The following is a 16,640-nucleotide window of genomic DNA, read 5'->3' as shown; positions in this document are numbered from 1 at the left end:
TGCCATGCCAGCACAGGTGAAACCTGTGGGCAGAGCTAAGCTGATTTATCTAGATTCTCTTCCCAGCTGCTGCTCCTTTACATCTAAGGAGGGAATGCCAAGGGAAGATGCTGAGTGTCTGATCAGACTGCTTCTGACACTGCGAGGAGCAATGTGTTTGTGTTTGTTTACTGTTAAAAACGCCCTCTTCGCAGAGAGCCAGATCCTCAAGCAGCCTTTGTAATCCTCCCCCATGGCAGTGGCACGTTTAACGCCTTCTCATCAAAGCTGCAAAGTGATTTTTATTTTTCTTTTGCCGTTTGAAAGCTACCCTTGGCTGACTGCAGCAGCTCTCCCTCCTAGGCTGCCCCAGAGCTTTCCTTCCCCGGGGCCGGAGAGGGAGCGTCCGGCGGGTCAGCCAGAGGAGGTCCCAGCTCTTGCAGATCTGCTCTTCGTCCGTTCTTCACCCACCTGCCTCTCCCCTGGTGTGACACACTGTGCGGGGCCGCCCGGCCGGAGAGGCCCCCCGCACCCCGAGGGGCTGCAGCAGATCCCTCCGCCCCGCTTTGGGGTGACACCCCACACCCAGCGCCTCTGGCTCCAGCCCATATTTCGAGGCTGGCACGGCTCAGCAGGGGTGCAGCACGCCTGTGCCCCGGGTCAGGCTGCCCCGTGCCTCAGTTTCCCCACTGCACAGGACAGGGAGAAGCCAGCTGTGCCTATGAGGCTGCTGCTGCCCAGATTTCCGGGGCACTGAATGCCCCCCCAAAATGGGTGTGTACCCCCCTTCATGGCCTGTGGTGGTACCTGTGCCCACCCCTGCCTGCCTGCGACCGAACCCCAGAGTGCAGGGGGCCAGGGTGCACGTGTGTGTGCGTGTGCACATGGATGTGTGTGTGCCCGTGTGCATGCGTGTGTGCATGTGTACATGGATGTGTGTGTGCCCGTGTGCATGCGTGTGCATGTGTGTGTGCGTGTGCACATGGATGTGTGTGTACATGTGTGTGCGTGTGCGTGTGCACATGGATGTGTGTGTGCCCGTGTGCATGCGTGTGTGCGCATGCACATGGATGTGTGTGTGCCTGTGTGCATGCGTGTGCATGCGTGTGTGCGTGTGCACATGGATGTGTGTGTACATGTGCGTGCGTGTGCACGCGTGCACATGGATGTGTGTGTGCCCGTGTGCATGCGTGTGTGCGCATGCACATGGATGTGTGTGTGCCCGTGTGCATGCGTGTGCATGCGTGTGTGCGTGTGCACATGGATGTGTGTGTACATGTGCGTGCGTGTGCACGCGTGTGCGCGCGTGCACATGGATGTGCGTGTGCACAGGTGTGCAGAGGGGCAGGGCAGGCAGCAGCAGGCAGAGGCCCCCGGGGCTGGGCAGGGCAGGACCAGGCAGGGGCAGGGCGGGAGCGTGATGAACAGAACAACAGCGCGGGCAGTACAGGCAGTGGGGACAGAGCAGCGCAGGCAGGGTTCTATAGGCAGCAGAGGCAGGGCTGTACGGGCAGGGTCTATAGGCAGGGTCCACAGGGTGTACAGGCAGGGTCCATAGGCTGTACGGGCAGGGCTGTATGGGCTGTCTGAGCAGGGTCTATAGGCAGGGCTCCATAGGGTGTGTGGGCAGGGCTCTATAGGATGTGCAGGCAGGGTCTACAGAAGGGCACTCTAGGCTGTATGGGCAGGGTCCATAGGCTGTACAGGCAGGGTCCGTAGGCAGGGTCTATAGACAGTGTCTATAGGCTGGGCAGGCAGGGTCCGTAGGCAGGGTCTATAGGCAGGGTTTATAGGCTGTACAGGTAGGGTCTATAGGCAGGGCCTATAGGCAGGATCTATAGGCAGGATCTATGGGCTGTACAGGCAGGGTCTATAGGCAGGGTCCATAGGCAAGGTCTATAGGAAGGGTCTCTAGGCAGGGTCTATAGGCTGTGCGTGCAGGGTCTATAGGCAGCGTCCATAGGCAGGGTCTATAGGCACGGTCTATAGGCTGTACAGGCAGGGTCCATAGGCAGGGTCTATAGGCAGGGTCCATAGGCAGGGTCCATAGGCAGGGTCTATAGGCAGGGTCTATAGGCTGTGCGGGCAGGGTCCATAGGCAGGGTCTCTAGGCAGGGTCTATAGGCAGGGTCCATAGGCAGGGTCTCTAGGCAGGGTCTCTAGGCAGGGTCCATAGGCAGGGTCCATAGGCAGGGTCTATAGGCAGGGTCCATAGGCAGGGTCTCTAGGCAGGGTTCATAGGCAGGGTCTATAGGCAGGGTCCATAGGCAGGGTCCATAGGCAGGGTCTATAGGCAGGGTCTATAGGCAGGGTCCATAGGCAGGGTCTCTAGGCAGGGTCTCTAGGCAGGGTCCATAGGCAGGGTCCATAGGCAGGGTCTCTAGGCGGGGTCCATAGGCAGGGTCCATAGGCAGGGTCTATAGGCAGGGTCTATAGGCAGGGTCTATAGGCAGGGTCTATAGGCTGTGCGGGCAGGGTCCATAGGCAGGGTCTCTAGGCAGGGTCCATAGGCAGGGTCTCTAGGCAGGGTCCATAGGCAGGGTCTATAGGCAGGGTCTATAGGCAGGGTCCATAGGCAGGGTCCATAGGCAGGGTCTATAGGCAGGGTCTCTAGGCAGGGTTCATAGGCAGGGTCTATAGGCAGGGTCCATAGGCAGGGTCCATAGGCAGGGTCTATAGGCAGGGTCTATAGGCAGGGTCCATAGGCAGGGTCTCTAGGCAGGGTCTCTAGGCAGGGTCCATAGGCAGGGTCCATAGGCAGGGTCCATAGGCAGGGTCCATAGGCAGGGTCTATGGGCTGTGCGGGCAGGGTCCGGGCCAGGCCGGGCCGGCAGAGCGCGCGCTGCCCGTCGGCGTTCCCCTCGCCGCTCACGTGGGCCCCGGCCGAGGGGGCGGGGCCTGATCCGGGAGCTCGCCCAATGGCGCACGACCGGCTGGGGGGGGCGGGGCACGGCCAGGTCCCGCCCCCCGGTGCCGGCGGGAGGGAGCGGGCAGCGCGCGGGGCTGCGGCACCCACCGGGCGGCCGGCGGCGGGACCGCGCCCGGGGTGCGCACCGGGACCCCCCCAAACCCTGCCAGCACCCCCCCCCACCCCCCCCGGCATCTCGCTCCGGGGCCCGGCGCCGGCCGCACCGCACCGGGACCCCGCGCTGGGACCCCGCTTCGCACCGGGCCCCGGCTCCGGCATCGCTGCCCGCCCGCCCGCCCGCCGGCGGGGTCCCGGCGCTTCCCGGGACGGAGTGGAGGCAGGTAGGTAACGCCTGGGCCCCGCGACGGGAGGGCGGATTCGGCGGGACCTGTTGCTGCCCGGTGCTCCGCCGCGGGCCGGGGGTGGGGGGGGGGGGTGGTTTCGCGGGTGTTACGCTTCTCGGCGGAGCGGGGGATTAGGGTCACCGGGGACCCCCGAAATTTTGTCTTTGCCCGGTAAAAGCACAAGCTGGGGCTGCCCTGGCCGTCCACCTGCTGCCTGCCCGGCCGCTTGCCTTGTTTTGGGGTGCGGGACTTCACAGTGGGGTGCAGGCAGCTGGAAAAGTGGGGACAGGAGCTGGGCCAGGGCCTCCCGCAGTCACCTGGGGATGCCCCGGAGGCTGAGGGTTTGGGCTGGGATGGGGCGTTGAGTCTCCAACTGGGGGACAGCCCCAGCTTGGTGGGCCTTGCAGGGAACGGGGGGACGGGAGGGACAGGCGGGGTGTGGGGTGCTGGAAAGGTCCCACAAACAGCCGCTGCCCTGGGAGCTGCTTCAGCCTTCAAACCCGCAGCAGAACCCCTTGGGTCCCGGGGTTGCTGCCCGCTGGCACCCCCCCAGCCCACCCCGACGGCTTGGGCAGCCTGTCCCCTCATGCTGGCGGTGACCGTGACTTTCCCCTTCCAGGTGCAGGACAGAGGAGAGGGGTCCCAATGTCCCCGCTGCCCTGCCAGAGGAGGGGAAGCCGAAAGCTGTGATCTCTCCTTCCCAGCAGCGCGGTGAAGCCCAGGACATGGCTGCGAGTCGCCAAACTGTGACGGGGTGACGCTGTCCTGCTGCCTGCCTGGCCCCATCCCCACCCCACTGCCAGCACCACCACTGCCCACTTTGTCCCCTGCCAATGCCGACGGGTGGAAGCTGCCCACCCGATCGCTGTGCTGGCATCCCAAGCGTGGGGCCGAGCTGCGGGGCCCGCTTTTTCCCGTGGGACAGTGGCAATGGGGGCTGCCCTCTCCACCGGAGCGGTCGTGGCTATTTCTTTTAACTGTGTCATTGCGTTGCTCATCCTCATCCTTTTCCTCATCCTCTGCAAGGCCTGCAGGACCCCCTCGTGCCCCAAAAAGAGCCCGGCTTCTGATGCGGATGAGGCAAGGAACGAAGAGAAGTACCTGCTGCAGCCCTGAGCTGCCTGGGGACTTGGGCGCCCAGCTGTGCCAAAGGAGTTGGCGCCAGCCTGGGTGCCTGTGCTGGGACCGGGGTGCTGGACGGGGCACAATGAGAGCAGAGGGGGTGCCGGGCTGCCCACAGGGGCTGTGACACAGGGCACAGCCCTCCGCCGGCGTGGTGTTGGTGTGTGGAGCCCCTGCGGAGGCCCACAGTGACCATGGGGATGGAGCAACAGCAGCCAGGGACATGCTACGGGGACAATTCCTCGTGTCCCAGTGGCCAGAAAGCACAGCCGGAGCCCTGCCCTCGAGTGTACCTTGTGTTTGGGGACAGCCCGTGGGCTCCTCCCTGGCACTTGTGGCCCAGGCCAGTGGCCACTGCATCGCAGACCTGAGCGGGGCCAGATGGGGGGCTCAGAGGGGATGCAGCAGGGCTGGCATGGGCATCTGTTCCCGAGGGGTCTGACTGCCCCATATGGTGGGATGTGCCCCGGGGGAGGGACCCCAGCAGCCCTGGCACCACTGGCAGAGTCGGGTGTTACCAGTCCGGGTGTCTTTGGGGATGGCCCTGGGGTGCTTTGTGCCCCCAGCCTTAAATGGGCATTTGGCACCCGTCTGCCCCGACAGCCAATTTAAATGAGCCACAAGAGGGTCTGCATGGTCTGTCCGTTCATCCCCGGTCTGTCTGTCAATCCCCTCCAGCATTAGCACCAACACTGCTAGGCAAACTTACCTCCTCCTCACCGGGCGTGTGTCCCTGCCTGCTCTCCTGCCTGCTCTCCTGCCTGTTCCCAGCCAAGGCTAGTTGGTGGGGTTTGATCTGCCTGCAGGCAGCAGATGTGCCCCCGTTGGCATCCCCGTCCTTGCTGACAGCAGTCAGGGATGGCTTTTTGCTGGGGAGCTGGGAGACAGGGGGAGATGAGGGTGCCCGGACAAACAGCATTTCCAGCCCTATTCCTCCCCAGGAACCACAGTGGCTCTGAGGGGAGGAAGGCTGGTCATCTGGCTTGTCCCCAAGCCTGGCAGCTGCATTCCCCCACCTTGCCTGCAGGTGCTGTGGGTTTTGGACCTCTCTGCCCTGCCCATCCTACAGCTGAGCAATAGCCAAGGCCCCCGCTGGCACAGCCGCTGCAGTAAGGGGATAGAGGGGGTGGGCTGTGCTGGGAGGGAACTTGCACAGGGTCCCTGCGCAGGCTTGGCCAGGCCCGGCAGAGCCTGCGGTTCCTCCCCATGTCAGGTGTAGCTAACGCATCCCTTTGCAGCGTTGTTTTTACTAGACTAATAAACTGATCATAGGACCCAGGCAGCGTCTCTGAGCTCTGCCCAGTGCCTGAAAAATTTGGTGGAGGCGGCACGTCCTGCCTTTCCCATGGGGCTGAGGAGTGGCTGCCCCAGGGCTGGTGGCTGACATCCCTGCAGGACTGTGGGTGTTCTTCTGGGTGATGGTGACAAGGAAGGGCTCACGTTTGCATCCCTTGGTGGCTTTTAAACGCTGAGTGAGAAACCTGGCTGGGTATTTGATGCCCACAGCTGGGGGCACGTGGATGTCAGCAGGAAGAACCCCTGCCCGCCCCCCCCTCCCCCATCCCCAGTGCTAGAGGCACTGGAGAGTTTCCAAGCTGTGGCCTTAAGTTACAGGGATGCTTGTGGGGGACGTGGGGCAGCTGAGCGGATGCAGGACACCTGCCACCACCCCTGCCTGGCGGAGCAAGCACCTTTGGTCCCCAGTCCTGGCAGCTGTGTGCAAGGCTTCAGTGGTGACAGCCCGTCCCCGCTCATCAGCATGCGGCAAGGCCACCGCAGCTCCTGCTGCCACCGCAGCCCTGTAGCAGCTAATCCCTCTGCTGCAAAGCGCCGGAGCAGTGGGAAGGTTCTGCAAACCCAGCGCCCAGCCATTCCCACAGCCACCAGCTGGGCAGAGGTGGCTGAGCCCCCCACCACAGCCGAACCCCCCATGGGGATTGGGGAGCTGTGCGCATCCCGAAGCTGGTGGCTGGCAGCTGCTGTGATAGGCTGGCTGGAGTGATGGCACATCTCTCTCCCACAGCCATGGGGGGGGGGGTCAGGTCAGCTCCCCAGCCACTCTCTACCTGAGGCTGGCACCCCAAAATCCAGGGGGCTGTGTGTGCCCGACCCCATGAACAGTTGTGGGGCTGCAGCTCAGTGCTCAGCCTCTTTGGCCACCACTTACGGTGGGACTGGCTGCCACCAAGCTGCAGCCCTGAGGTTTCCTGAGGGCTGGTGGGACCATCCCTCACCTGCCCTCCACCGGGCTCTCGCCCAGTGCAAGCCCCACCAAGGGTGGGGAAGAGCCCACGGACTGTGCACGGTGAGGGCTGCCTGACCCCAGAGATGACAACATGCCACGTCTCTCCCAGCACCTCTGTTTATTTGTCCGGGCGCAGAGGTGAAGTGTTCCCACTATGCAAAGAGTGGGAGGCGCGGGGCCCGTGGCTTGCATGCCAAACAGCTGCCGATCAAAGCTGGGCTTGTTGGGCCGACAGCCCCCAGCAGAGCTGTTGTTCCCCCACTCACTTCCCTGCCTTGCTCTCTGGCTCTCTCACCAGGTTAAGCAGCTTGTCCAGCTTTGCAATTTCCACCTCGGGGCCCTTCTTGACCTCCTGGCCTTTCTTCTCCTGCAAAGAGAGCAAGTGGGTAGAGCTGTGAGCAGGGAGGACCGCAGGGATGAGGAGGGGTCTGGCACAGGGAGGGCTGCCAGGCTGCTGTGTCCCAGCCCTCAGCCTTCACTGGGGGCTGATCCACAGGGGGATGCACCTGCCTGTCCCTGTATTTGAAGCCCAAGGTGCCATGAAATGTATAAAAGCCCTCATGGGTTGGGGAAGGGTGGGCAGGAAGGGTTTGGGGCACACTCCGAGCATCTGATGGGACAGCCCTGTGCCTCACTGCACACTGCTGTGTCAACCCTGACGCGTGCCTCAGCGTGGGCAGGGAGGACAAGCCACAGTTCCCCAGCACCTACCCCAACCCTCCCAAGTGGCTCCCTCCCTGGGTGCTAGAGCAAACCACCAGCATATTGGCAGAAATCACAGAGCAAGAGGGAAATAAGCCTCCCCAGTTCAGTCTTCACACGCTTACCAGATCCCTGTTAAGGGTACCGGTGCCACCCAATGCTTCAGGCAGAGTGTGTCCCCTGTGCTGTGGGCTGCAACATAAGTGCATTGCTCCCATCAGAGGTTGGGGGGCTTTGGGAAAGGGATAACCAGGTTTGGGCTCTCCAGGTACATATCATGGCAGACACAGCTGCAGCAGAGGAATTTTTCAGCCCGCATTCAGCCCACCAAGACCTCCTGCAGCTGAGCATCTACCCTGCGGGGTTCCTCCAAAACAGCATCCACCCAGTCGCCGCATCCTGTCGCTCAGCACTGCCTTCTGCTTTCTTCTTTCCCAGCCTGCTGGCTCTTGCCTTGCCTCTGGATTTTGGAGGCGGGGGGCTATCCCTGCTCCAGGAAGCTCTTCTGTGCCCACTGTCACTCTGGGTACCCCAGAAAGCAGATGCCGAGAACAGGAGAGCGGGAGGGCTGGTATCCAGTCTGGCAGGTGGGCTTGGGAGAGGTGGCAGTGAGTCCTCAACCCTGTGGGCACATCACCAACTGGGCTTGAAGGCACCCTGCAGAAAGCTGCTGTGCTGGGTCCTCCTGGCACCCCCAAAGCACGGCCTCTCCGCGGGGATGTTCTCAGAAGGCCAAGGGAGTATCACACAGCATTTGAGCAAGGAGGTTGCCTGCTTCCTTCTCTCCCCGCTTAGAAAAGATCAATCCTCCTCCCTCTGAATCAGCTCCTCTAACGGCCCCAGGTGCAGCAATTACAAACATGCACCTTCAGCGATGGAAGGAAACACCAGGGAACAACAAAGAGAAAAGTTGTAGGGCTGCAGGGATCTCCCCGCATTTCTTTAGCACAGTTGGGCATCTCTGGAGGCTATGACCACTGAGAAAGGAGACCCCAAGGTAATCCCAGGCTTCTCCCTCACCCCAGCCCAACACAGCTCTGACACAGCAGAGGTTTCCTCAGCTGCTGGAGGGCACAGCTGGGGTGAAAGCAGCCCTGGGAGGGGGAACAGTGACATTTGGAAACCCCTCTGCTCCTGAGAAGGCAGCCCCAAGCCTCACCTGAGCGCTAGGATGAGCCAAGGTTGTTTTCATTTACTGAGTCCACTGATTGCATGCCAGGACGGTGCTGGTTTGTATTAATGTCACTGAGCAACGCCCTTTGTGGCTCTGGTCTGGGCACTGGGAACAATGTTTGTACTAACAGCCCACGTCACAGCCTAGCATCTCTCTGAGCGAGAGCGTTGGGATAAACACAGCTGCTTGGGGTATTTCAGGACCTAGCTATTTCTGCAGAAAAGCTGCTTTGCTGTCTGACAGCATTCAAAACACTCCCTTTGGCACCCCGTGTTGCACACAGCACCATGTACAGGTCCTTGGGACAGGCTAAAGAGGCAACTGCTTTGCTCAGCTGGGAAAAGCAGATGCTGGAGCCATCTCCCATCAACCTACCCCTATCCCAAGCCCTTTGATCTCCCCACTGGTAGGGTCAGGGAAGGTCCCTGAGTGGTGCTCTCCAGGTAGTAACACCAGGTCCATGGGGACCACGTCTGAACCTTGCTGAAGTCACCAGCCACAAGCAAGTCTCATCTCCTAGTCACCAAGATGTCCCTATAACCTTAACTTTCACACTGGATTAGCTCCTTTGGTGCCTCTGAGCAAGCTGCAGCAAAGCCACAGGCAAGCCAGTAATGAGCCGTAACCGAACCAGAGCCCTAATTTAACGCCACATAACCACGCAAGCAGGATAACACAAGGAAGGAAAATCATAATGTCCTTTTGGGGGCACTGGAATGGAAAGTTTCCCTTTATTCCTCCATCTGTTTTTCCCAGGGTGCCTGTGCATGTGAGCTGGCCGCTGCAGGCTGTCTGACAGCACCACCACAGCACCACGGCATCTGCTTGGATACACGCGGCAGCTTCCTACAAATCCAGGGGCTTTGCCTGCATCAGGCCTCCGAGGAGCAGTCCTTCTCGGAGCAGAGATGTTGCAATTCCCCGGAGCACACGTGCTACAGGGAAGAAACACCTCTGCACATGGCTGCCAGCGGGCTCTCCCTCCCAATGGATGCCATGGCCAGGTGTGGAGAGGGCACTCGTGGGGCTCTGCTGCTCAGCGTGTAGCTAAGCCTGTCCTCTGCTGGCATCTCTGCTTACACCATGGGGCTCATTGGGAACCAAGAAGGAGCTGGGGCAGAGCATCCCCCCCACCACGGAGCTGACAGATGCGGAGCTGAGGATTCTGAAGGGCTGTCTGTCCCTGAGCAGCTCATCAAACAAGTACAGGAGCCTCTCACAGCAGTGTTTGCATTGATTTTACCATTAACAGGTCCCAGCAGGAGAGAAAAATGCTCTTGGCTGAAATGGTGGTGAGGGACATGTCAAGGAAGCTCATGGCAGGGTCAGAAAAGGTGCTGCTGTGTGGTGATGGACCCTGCCCCGCTGATGGATCATGACTGCAGGGAGGTGAAATGGGGAGGAGACCCCCTACATAACCCCATGCTGCTGTGTCCATGGCCAAGTTCCCCACTGCCCTCACGCTGTCTTTGCCTTATGCCTGGGTTCTGCTTTGGCTCTCCAGGCAGGGAAACTGAGGCATGGGGCTCCTGGTCCTATAGGCAGTAGAGGCACAGCTGCTGCAGGACCCCTGATGGTCTTCTCAGCCCCAAAGGTGAGTACTGACACTGGAAGTGAAGCAAGGGGTGGAAGATGACTGAGGTGGAGCACCAGGGGCAAGGGCAGAGTGAGGACAAGGACAGGGACGAGGACAAGGACTGGCTGTTTGAAGACCCCACATCCATCTCCCTAGGAGCCCCAGCCCCAGCTGTCCCCATGCTGGCACATACCGAACTCTACATCCACCATTTGGGAGTCATTTAAACTAGATTCCCTGCATCTTGGCTAATGCCTTCATTCCCTAGCTGAACAGTAAACTGCCGAGTTAATAAAACTCTCCCATAAAAGCCATGATGCTGGCACTTTTCAGCATTTTTTTTCCCCCCACATTGGTGGAATAATCATAAAACATCTGCTGTAAAGTTTCGATTAAACAAAGCAAAATATGTTTATGTTTTAAAGTAGTGAGGAAGTCAACTGTGCTGGCACGAACATAGGCAGAAAAGTCCCCATAACTTCCCTGGGAGCAGAGGGGACTCTTCCCCTGCTGAGTCTCGGCCAAGTGGCACAGGCCTGGCTCTGCCCTGCTGTCATCATGAGACTGATAGTCGCAGTCTCTGCAGATCCTGACAGGATGGGATTTCTGGGCAAAGCCATGCTGGGACTGGCCACTTTACAAAGCAGCCCAGTGACCTAGGACACCAGCTTCCCATGCAAAAGGGGTTTAAGCTTTTACAGACAGATTCTGAAGGGGGTTCGAAGTTCCAAGAAGCCACTAACAGAGCTGCCCAAAACTTCCATCCTTATTACTCTCCGTGGGAAGGGGCACACAGCCGGCCAGGTCTTCAGAGGTATGTTTCTTTTGGAGAAGACCTTTTCTTGTTCTGTTTGTCCTGTGCAGGGGTAGGTTAAGGTGACACCGCCAGGGTAAAGGCTCCTCTATTAGTAAAACACATCAGCAACAGGTCTGGCAAATTCAGTGAATGAAAGCAAAGAAGAGACTGCCCTGGATCATTCCTGTTGGGAAGACCAAGGAAACCCAAACTCCTTCATGACCACAGCAAAATTTTCCTCGATGGTTCCCTGAGCCATCAACCAAACATTAATTAGTGGGCGTGTGATATGACCTGCAGACCTGAAGCCTTCCAAAACCTACCCCTTCATGGTCCTGTTACAACCTGATACTGTTATATAGCACTGAAGCTGGAGTTACGCTGAGCTGGGGATGATGTCTGTTCCAGAACCACTTCTGGGCTCTCAAGAAGCCAATTTACATACAGTAGCAACATGCTTATCAACCATGGAGAGCCTCGAGTCATACTCACAGCTTGATTTGACAGCGTTGCTCCTAGCCCATGGAAGGATTAGCTGACAGACTGGAGATAAGGATTTAGGCTTATTTTGCTACTGTTTGGAAATAAATGACGCAGGAAATGTTCTGCTTGCAGAGAATGAAGCCAGCAGAAAAACCCAGGGGATGGCTGGGTCGTTCAGGCGTCAGCAACCACACAGGATCATTGCTCTCAAAGATGCTCATCCCTCCAGCTTCAGCTAAAACCTGTGCTGTTCAGGGCAAGCACCTCTCCTTGCTCCAGCTCACATATTTGACTCAGAGATCTCCGTTACTATCTGCACCAGACCATGCCAAGGCACATCAGGGCAGACAGGTCTTGTGGCCCCAGATGACCTGCCCTTGCTTGCTGGAAGTCACCAGTGAAGCCACTGGAACCAGTGAAGACACAGCCCTGAGACCAGACTGCGGCTCAGCAGCACACAGCTGCCAGTAAAGGCCTGGGAGCAAAGGTCAAACATATCCGACAGGCAGGAGGTGCAAACAAAATTGTATCAGACCTGGAAGGGGCTGGCTGTATCACTGGGAATAAACCAGAGGAAACTGGGTGACACTCAGGGCATGTGGACAGGGGTATCTAAATGGCAGGTACCTGCCTGCAGCACACCACAGGGCTGGCTGGCTTGCAAACACCCATGGGAGAGGGAGGAGATCGTCTGATGGAATAGACAGGCTCTGCAGCAGCAGAGAGCTGGTTGCAAGGTCAAATCCTCATCCATGGGAATAACACAGGATAGCCATCATCACAGCTCCACTTCTGCTCTGCCGGAGGCTGGCTGGGACCCCACACCCTTCCTCACCCCCCTCCCAGTGTTCTCTGGACAAGTAAAGGATGTGCTCGCAGGAGGAGCCAAACCCTTCCTCGTGGGTTTCGGCAGCCTCTGGTGAAGTCATAGAGGAGTTTGGCTATTGCTTTCATGCTCACCACTGTTGTGGTGTGATTACTACTGACCCTTAGCAAGGAACTCAAGAAATACTAAGCAGCGAGCTGCGGAAGCATGTTGTGGCAAATTGTGCTAACAGGATTTAATGAAGCGTCAGCAGCGTCCTCTGAAAGCACTTGCTCACTGGCCTGATCCAGCTGCATACCCCGGCTGAGCATGGGGAGCTGCTGAACAGCACAGCCCATCTCACCGTGAGGGCAGAGCAGAGCGTGGCCTCACTGGCCCCGGGCACAGTAGAGCACGAGGAGGGTGCTGGTGGGCACCACGGCGTGCAGGACAGGCAAGACCAGGATTATCTAAGGGCTAAGAAAGGCTTAGCACCAGTCTCTTGCAGGCTGCCAACAAAGCAATTTGGCTTCCAGCCACGCCGAACATTCCCTGTTCTTGCTAACACCAGAGCCACAAGCAATGTCTCTTACACACCACTAATTAAGGCACCCAAATATAGCCATAAGAAGACCACATTTAGCAACCATGCATGAAAACTTCGGTGAGCAAGGCCAAGCTGAATGCAGACGGGGTCCATGACGGTCCTCACAGCTTCTGCAAACTGGGCATTATACAATGACTCATTAACTCCTCCTGAATTTATCCCAGTACCAGCTGCAAAAAGTCACCCAAACCATTTAAAACAGTCTGCCTTCTGTCTTTCTGTATCTGACACTTATGGGTTCAAAACAGGGATGTAGGTCATGATTCTCAGATCAAAATATCTTTAAATTGAAGGGTAAATTTTAAAGTTCTCCAAAGACATTATGGTCTGAAATGGGCCAAGTGAGCAAATAAACTTAGCTCTGCCCTGAACAGATGCTGTGATTAGGAAGCATCAGCAACAGGCTCTCTGCTCCTTCAGGAGATCACACTGGGTTTTACCAGCCCTGGGGACAATTTGGCCACACTCTCCCAGTGAGTGAGGGAGTGAGTGTGTGTGAGTGAGATGGAGACCAGCTTTGCCTTCGGGCATCATTACCCTCGGTCACTGACAGCAGCTGCCTTGAATGGAGCAGACTGGTGAGAGAATAAACTTCTCACAAGGTGCATGGAAAAGATTTTCAGCCATATCAGTTCACAGATTTAGTGCTAAGCACTGAGAAAAATAATTGTTTGCTCATTGTGCAAGATAATTACCCTCCCCTGACCCACAGAGACTTTGTAAAAGGGCTGGAGTGGAGTAAAAAGCCCCAGAGATTTTGCCCCCATCCCAGGGGATCCTGGTGTTGCAAACCACTGTTGGGATAAGGACAGAGGAATGGGTTGTCCTTCACCTTCCTGGAGGACAGGCAGTGATCCCCCACTGCCCTCAAACCCTGGATCCAGCGTTCAGACTATCTGCAGTACCATTGGACTCTTTTGGATGGGATGGATTACTTTAATTAGCTCTTAGCACTGCTCAGTGGGAAGCCCTGTTACCCAAAGCCTGCCCACATGCTGCAGGTTATAATGGTGTTGGATGGACAGGCTGGTGGGAGCATTAGTGTCCCCTGTTTTAGCTCTGGGATCTCACAGACCCAAGCAGTGGGGAGCAAGGAAGTTAGAAGTGGGTTTTAGTTGAGATTGTCCACACAGACCACTAGATAGGTGATACCTTGGCTTCTAGCTCGACTTCAAATATTGCTGTGATTCCAGTGAAACCCAGAGACCAAACCTCAATGCAACCTAAACAGTCTTAAAAATGATCAGGCTTCCCTAGCTCTTGTGCCTGCCATAAGGAGCCACATCTGCAGCACCTCTGTACTCGGGCTGGTGACCCTGCAGCAAAAGGCTTGGGCAGACACAGCACCCAGAGGCATGTACATCAAACCCATCCAAAGGGGTTAAATCAAGGAGAAGCCCTGCGGTGCACAGGGACCCCTGCAGTCTTAAGCTGCAGCCCTTGATGCCAGCTGGCAGGTAGCGCCGTCAGCCACCCAGCAACATTTCTTTATCACTCAGTGCCTTTTTTTTTTTTTTTTCCCTTACTTCAGCTTTACTTCAGCATTTTTGCTTGACAGCTCAGTAAGCTGCTACAGATTAGAGTTTAATAAAAGCAACCAAACATGGGTGAGAATATGCAGCTACTGCAATACTTCGGTACTGCTGTTATCTCATAGAGCATAGCATCTCATGAGAGGTCGCTTGCAATTATATGAACAGTATACTTTAAAAAGTTACAATTTTTCCAATACTTCTTTCTCTGGCCATCACTGTTTATATATAGAGATAGACAGATAGATAAATAGATAGATAGATAGACAGACAGACAGACAGATAGAGATATAACTTACAAACATTTATCTATATATAAAATTTTTTTTCTATATATGTCACCTGTGGTCATCTTCTAACTGCCCTGAGAAAGTCCAGATGCTGTTTCTCTCTTAACACCTTCTTTAAAATTTTTGTCATGCCAAATTTTTAATACATCTTATAAAAATATTTGCATCGGAAATGTATTCTTGTTTGGTACTAACGTGAGAGTATGTGAATATACTTCACTCTGGATGAATACAAGTACACTGGAAACTGAGTTTTGCTATAAATAGAAGTGAAAATAAATGTCTTCACTCACAGATGCCACATGTTTAATAACATTAAATGCCAATGGCACGAAAGATGTATTACAACTGATACAGTTCTGCTTACTGAACGAGCTCAGTCTGCAATTTAATGTCAGGCCACAATGCTCTCTCCCTCTCTCCTGATCTCCATGACTGCACTTGAACTCAGGGATGCTCCAGAAATAGCACTAGATATTTCAACTGCGTGAAAAATTGTGTCATCTTGACAACACATTCTCGTGTGTAGGTTTTATTTAAATCACAGTGTCACCTGGAGCAGGGATAGGAGGGGTTAGTCCACTAGTCTACCCTGGTCCATGGTAGGAGCAGCTACTTTTGAATTACTTCTGACGGATGCTTGTCCAGAGCTTGACCCAGTCCTTGGGGTGCCCAGAACAATGTGCCCCGAGTGGTGGATTGTCATGTTCTGCTCCCAACACCTGCATGGCCATTTCTTTTTGAAAACCTCCAAGGACGGTGCTGCCAACCCATCTCCTGGTGATGGCTGCTGGCATGTCCCTATCACTCTCACTGAAACTACTCCCCTAAGCCTTTTTTCTGCCATCTTAAAACCTCAGAGCACTGTCTTCCTTACCATGCCAGCCCAGGACCTCTTTAGGGGTATGCATCTCCCTGCATCTCCCTGATTCCAGCCTATCACCTGGACAGATTGTCTTTGCTGCTCTCCCACTCTTCACACCCTTCAAGCCTGGTACGCCAAATGGGAGCTGAGGCCTTTACACTGCTAAGCAGTACAGCAAGATCAGCCCCTGTGTCCTGCTCACCCCTCTCTTGCCTGTGCTCTCCTGTACAACACCTATGCTACGGCAGGGCACTGCTGGCAAGTGGGATCTTCTGTTCACCTCCTCGGTCGATTATTCCCATCTCCTTTCTCCCTCCTCTTATTTTGCCTCCGTCCTCACCAAAGTGCATCCTGTTTACTTCAGACCCATTTGCCAGAAATTAAATGACTTGCACAGCTTCTCTTCACCTGCTGCACAGGAAATGGTCAGGCAAATGATAAATGCCGCACAAACACTCCCCGGTCTGGAAACCAGATACACTATTAGTCTGGACTATGCGGGACGTCACGCTAAATCACATCAGCTATGACTGAGTTATGCTGCAGCATGCAAATCAAGGCTTAAAAGGGGTCAGCGAGAAGCTGGACACAGGACAGGCATGGGAAGTCCTGCGGCTAGAGCTGCCGCTCTTCTTTCCCAGGGTCTGACCCTAGTTACAGCAGCTGTGAAATCCCTTCCCACCCCACAGACAGACAAGGCTCAGCTATAACCCACCGCAGTGCCCCTTTGCTCTGGGAGCTCACGGTTAGCAACTTTGCTCGTGTCAGTCCTCTCCTGAAGACGGGCTTGGCACAGTGCTCCTTGGTGGAGGGTGCTTGCTGCTGCGTGTTGGGACACCTCCTCTCTGACCCCACGCAGACCACAGTGATGCTGAGGTTGTGTTACACACTCCCTGTTCACGTTCACAGTGACCCACTGGCATTAGACTGTCCATAACAGTCTCAGTAAGAGCTATACAGAGAAGAAGAGGATTCATCCTGGTCTAACTGCAAATGCAGGGCCCAAGGCCTGCATATCAGCCAGAAGCAGACAGGATAAAGTGACTCAGGAGAAAGCCAGAGACGTGCTGGGAGGTAGCTCAGGGAGCACTCCTCTGTGGCACGGGCACCCATGGAGCACCTTGCTTCCTCTGGGAGACGCTGCCAGCGGTGAGAAGATTTGCCCTGACCTGATCAACAACTGCTCTGTGGGAAGCAACCCAAGGCAGACCT

General features: G+C 56.4%; 2 protein-coding genes across 5 annotated transcripts in view; one reads left to right on the top strand and one right to left on the bottom strand.

Annotated features, from left to right (window-relative positions):
• The first annotated feature begins 2,962 nt into the window (after positions 1-2,962).
• Positions 2,963-5,632, top strand: ENHO (energy homeostasis associated). Its single transcript, XM_042804827.1, has 2 exons — positions 2,963-3,228; positions 3,851-5,632. The coding sequence occupies exon 2, from the start codon at positions 4,162-4,164 to the stop codon at positions 4,345-4,347; it is 186 nt and encodes a 61-aa protein (XP_042660761.1). The 5' UTR covers positions 2,963-3,228; positions 3,851-4,161; the 3' UTR covers positions 4,348-5,632.
• A 1,069-nt stretch (positions 5,633-6,701) lies between these two features.
• Positions 6,702-16,640, bottom strand: part of DNAI1 (dynein axonemal intermediate chain 1) — a 166,696-nt gene continuing 156,757 nt past the window's right edge. For all 4 annotated transcript variants that reach the window (XM_042804823.1, XM_042804826.1, XM_042804825.1 and 1 more), the window contains one exon: positions 6,702-6,965. In XM_042804823.1, the coding sequence (XP_042660757.1) occupies positions 6,861-6,965 (105 nt within the window). In that variant the 3' untranslated portion in view covers positions 6,702-6,860. The remainder of the gene's footprint in view (positions 6,966-16,640) is intronic.

This window comes from Tyto alba, unplaced genomic scaffold, assembly GCF_018691265.1.
Source record: "Tyto alba isolate M040663 unplaced genomic scaffold, T.alba_DEE_v4.0 Super-Scaffold_42, whole genome shotgun sequence".
NCBI classification, from domain to species: domain Eukaryota; kingdom Metazoa; phylum Chordata; class Aves; order Strigiformes; family Tytonidae; genus Tyto; species Tyto alba.
Note: the sequence above shows the minus strand (reverse complement) of the source record. Positions and strands in the feature narration are given on the sequence as shown.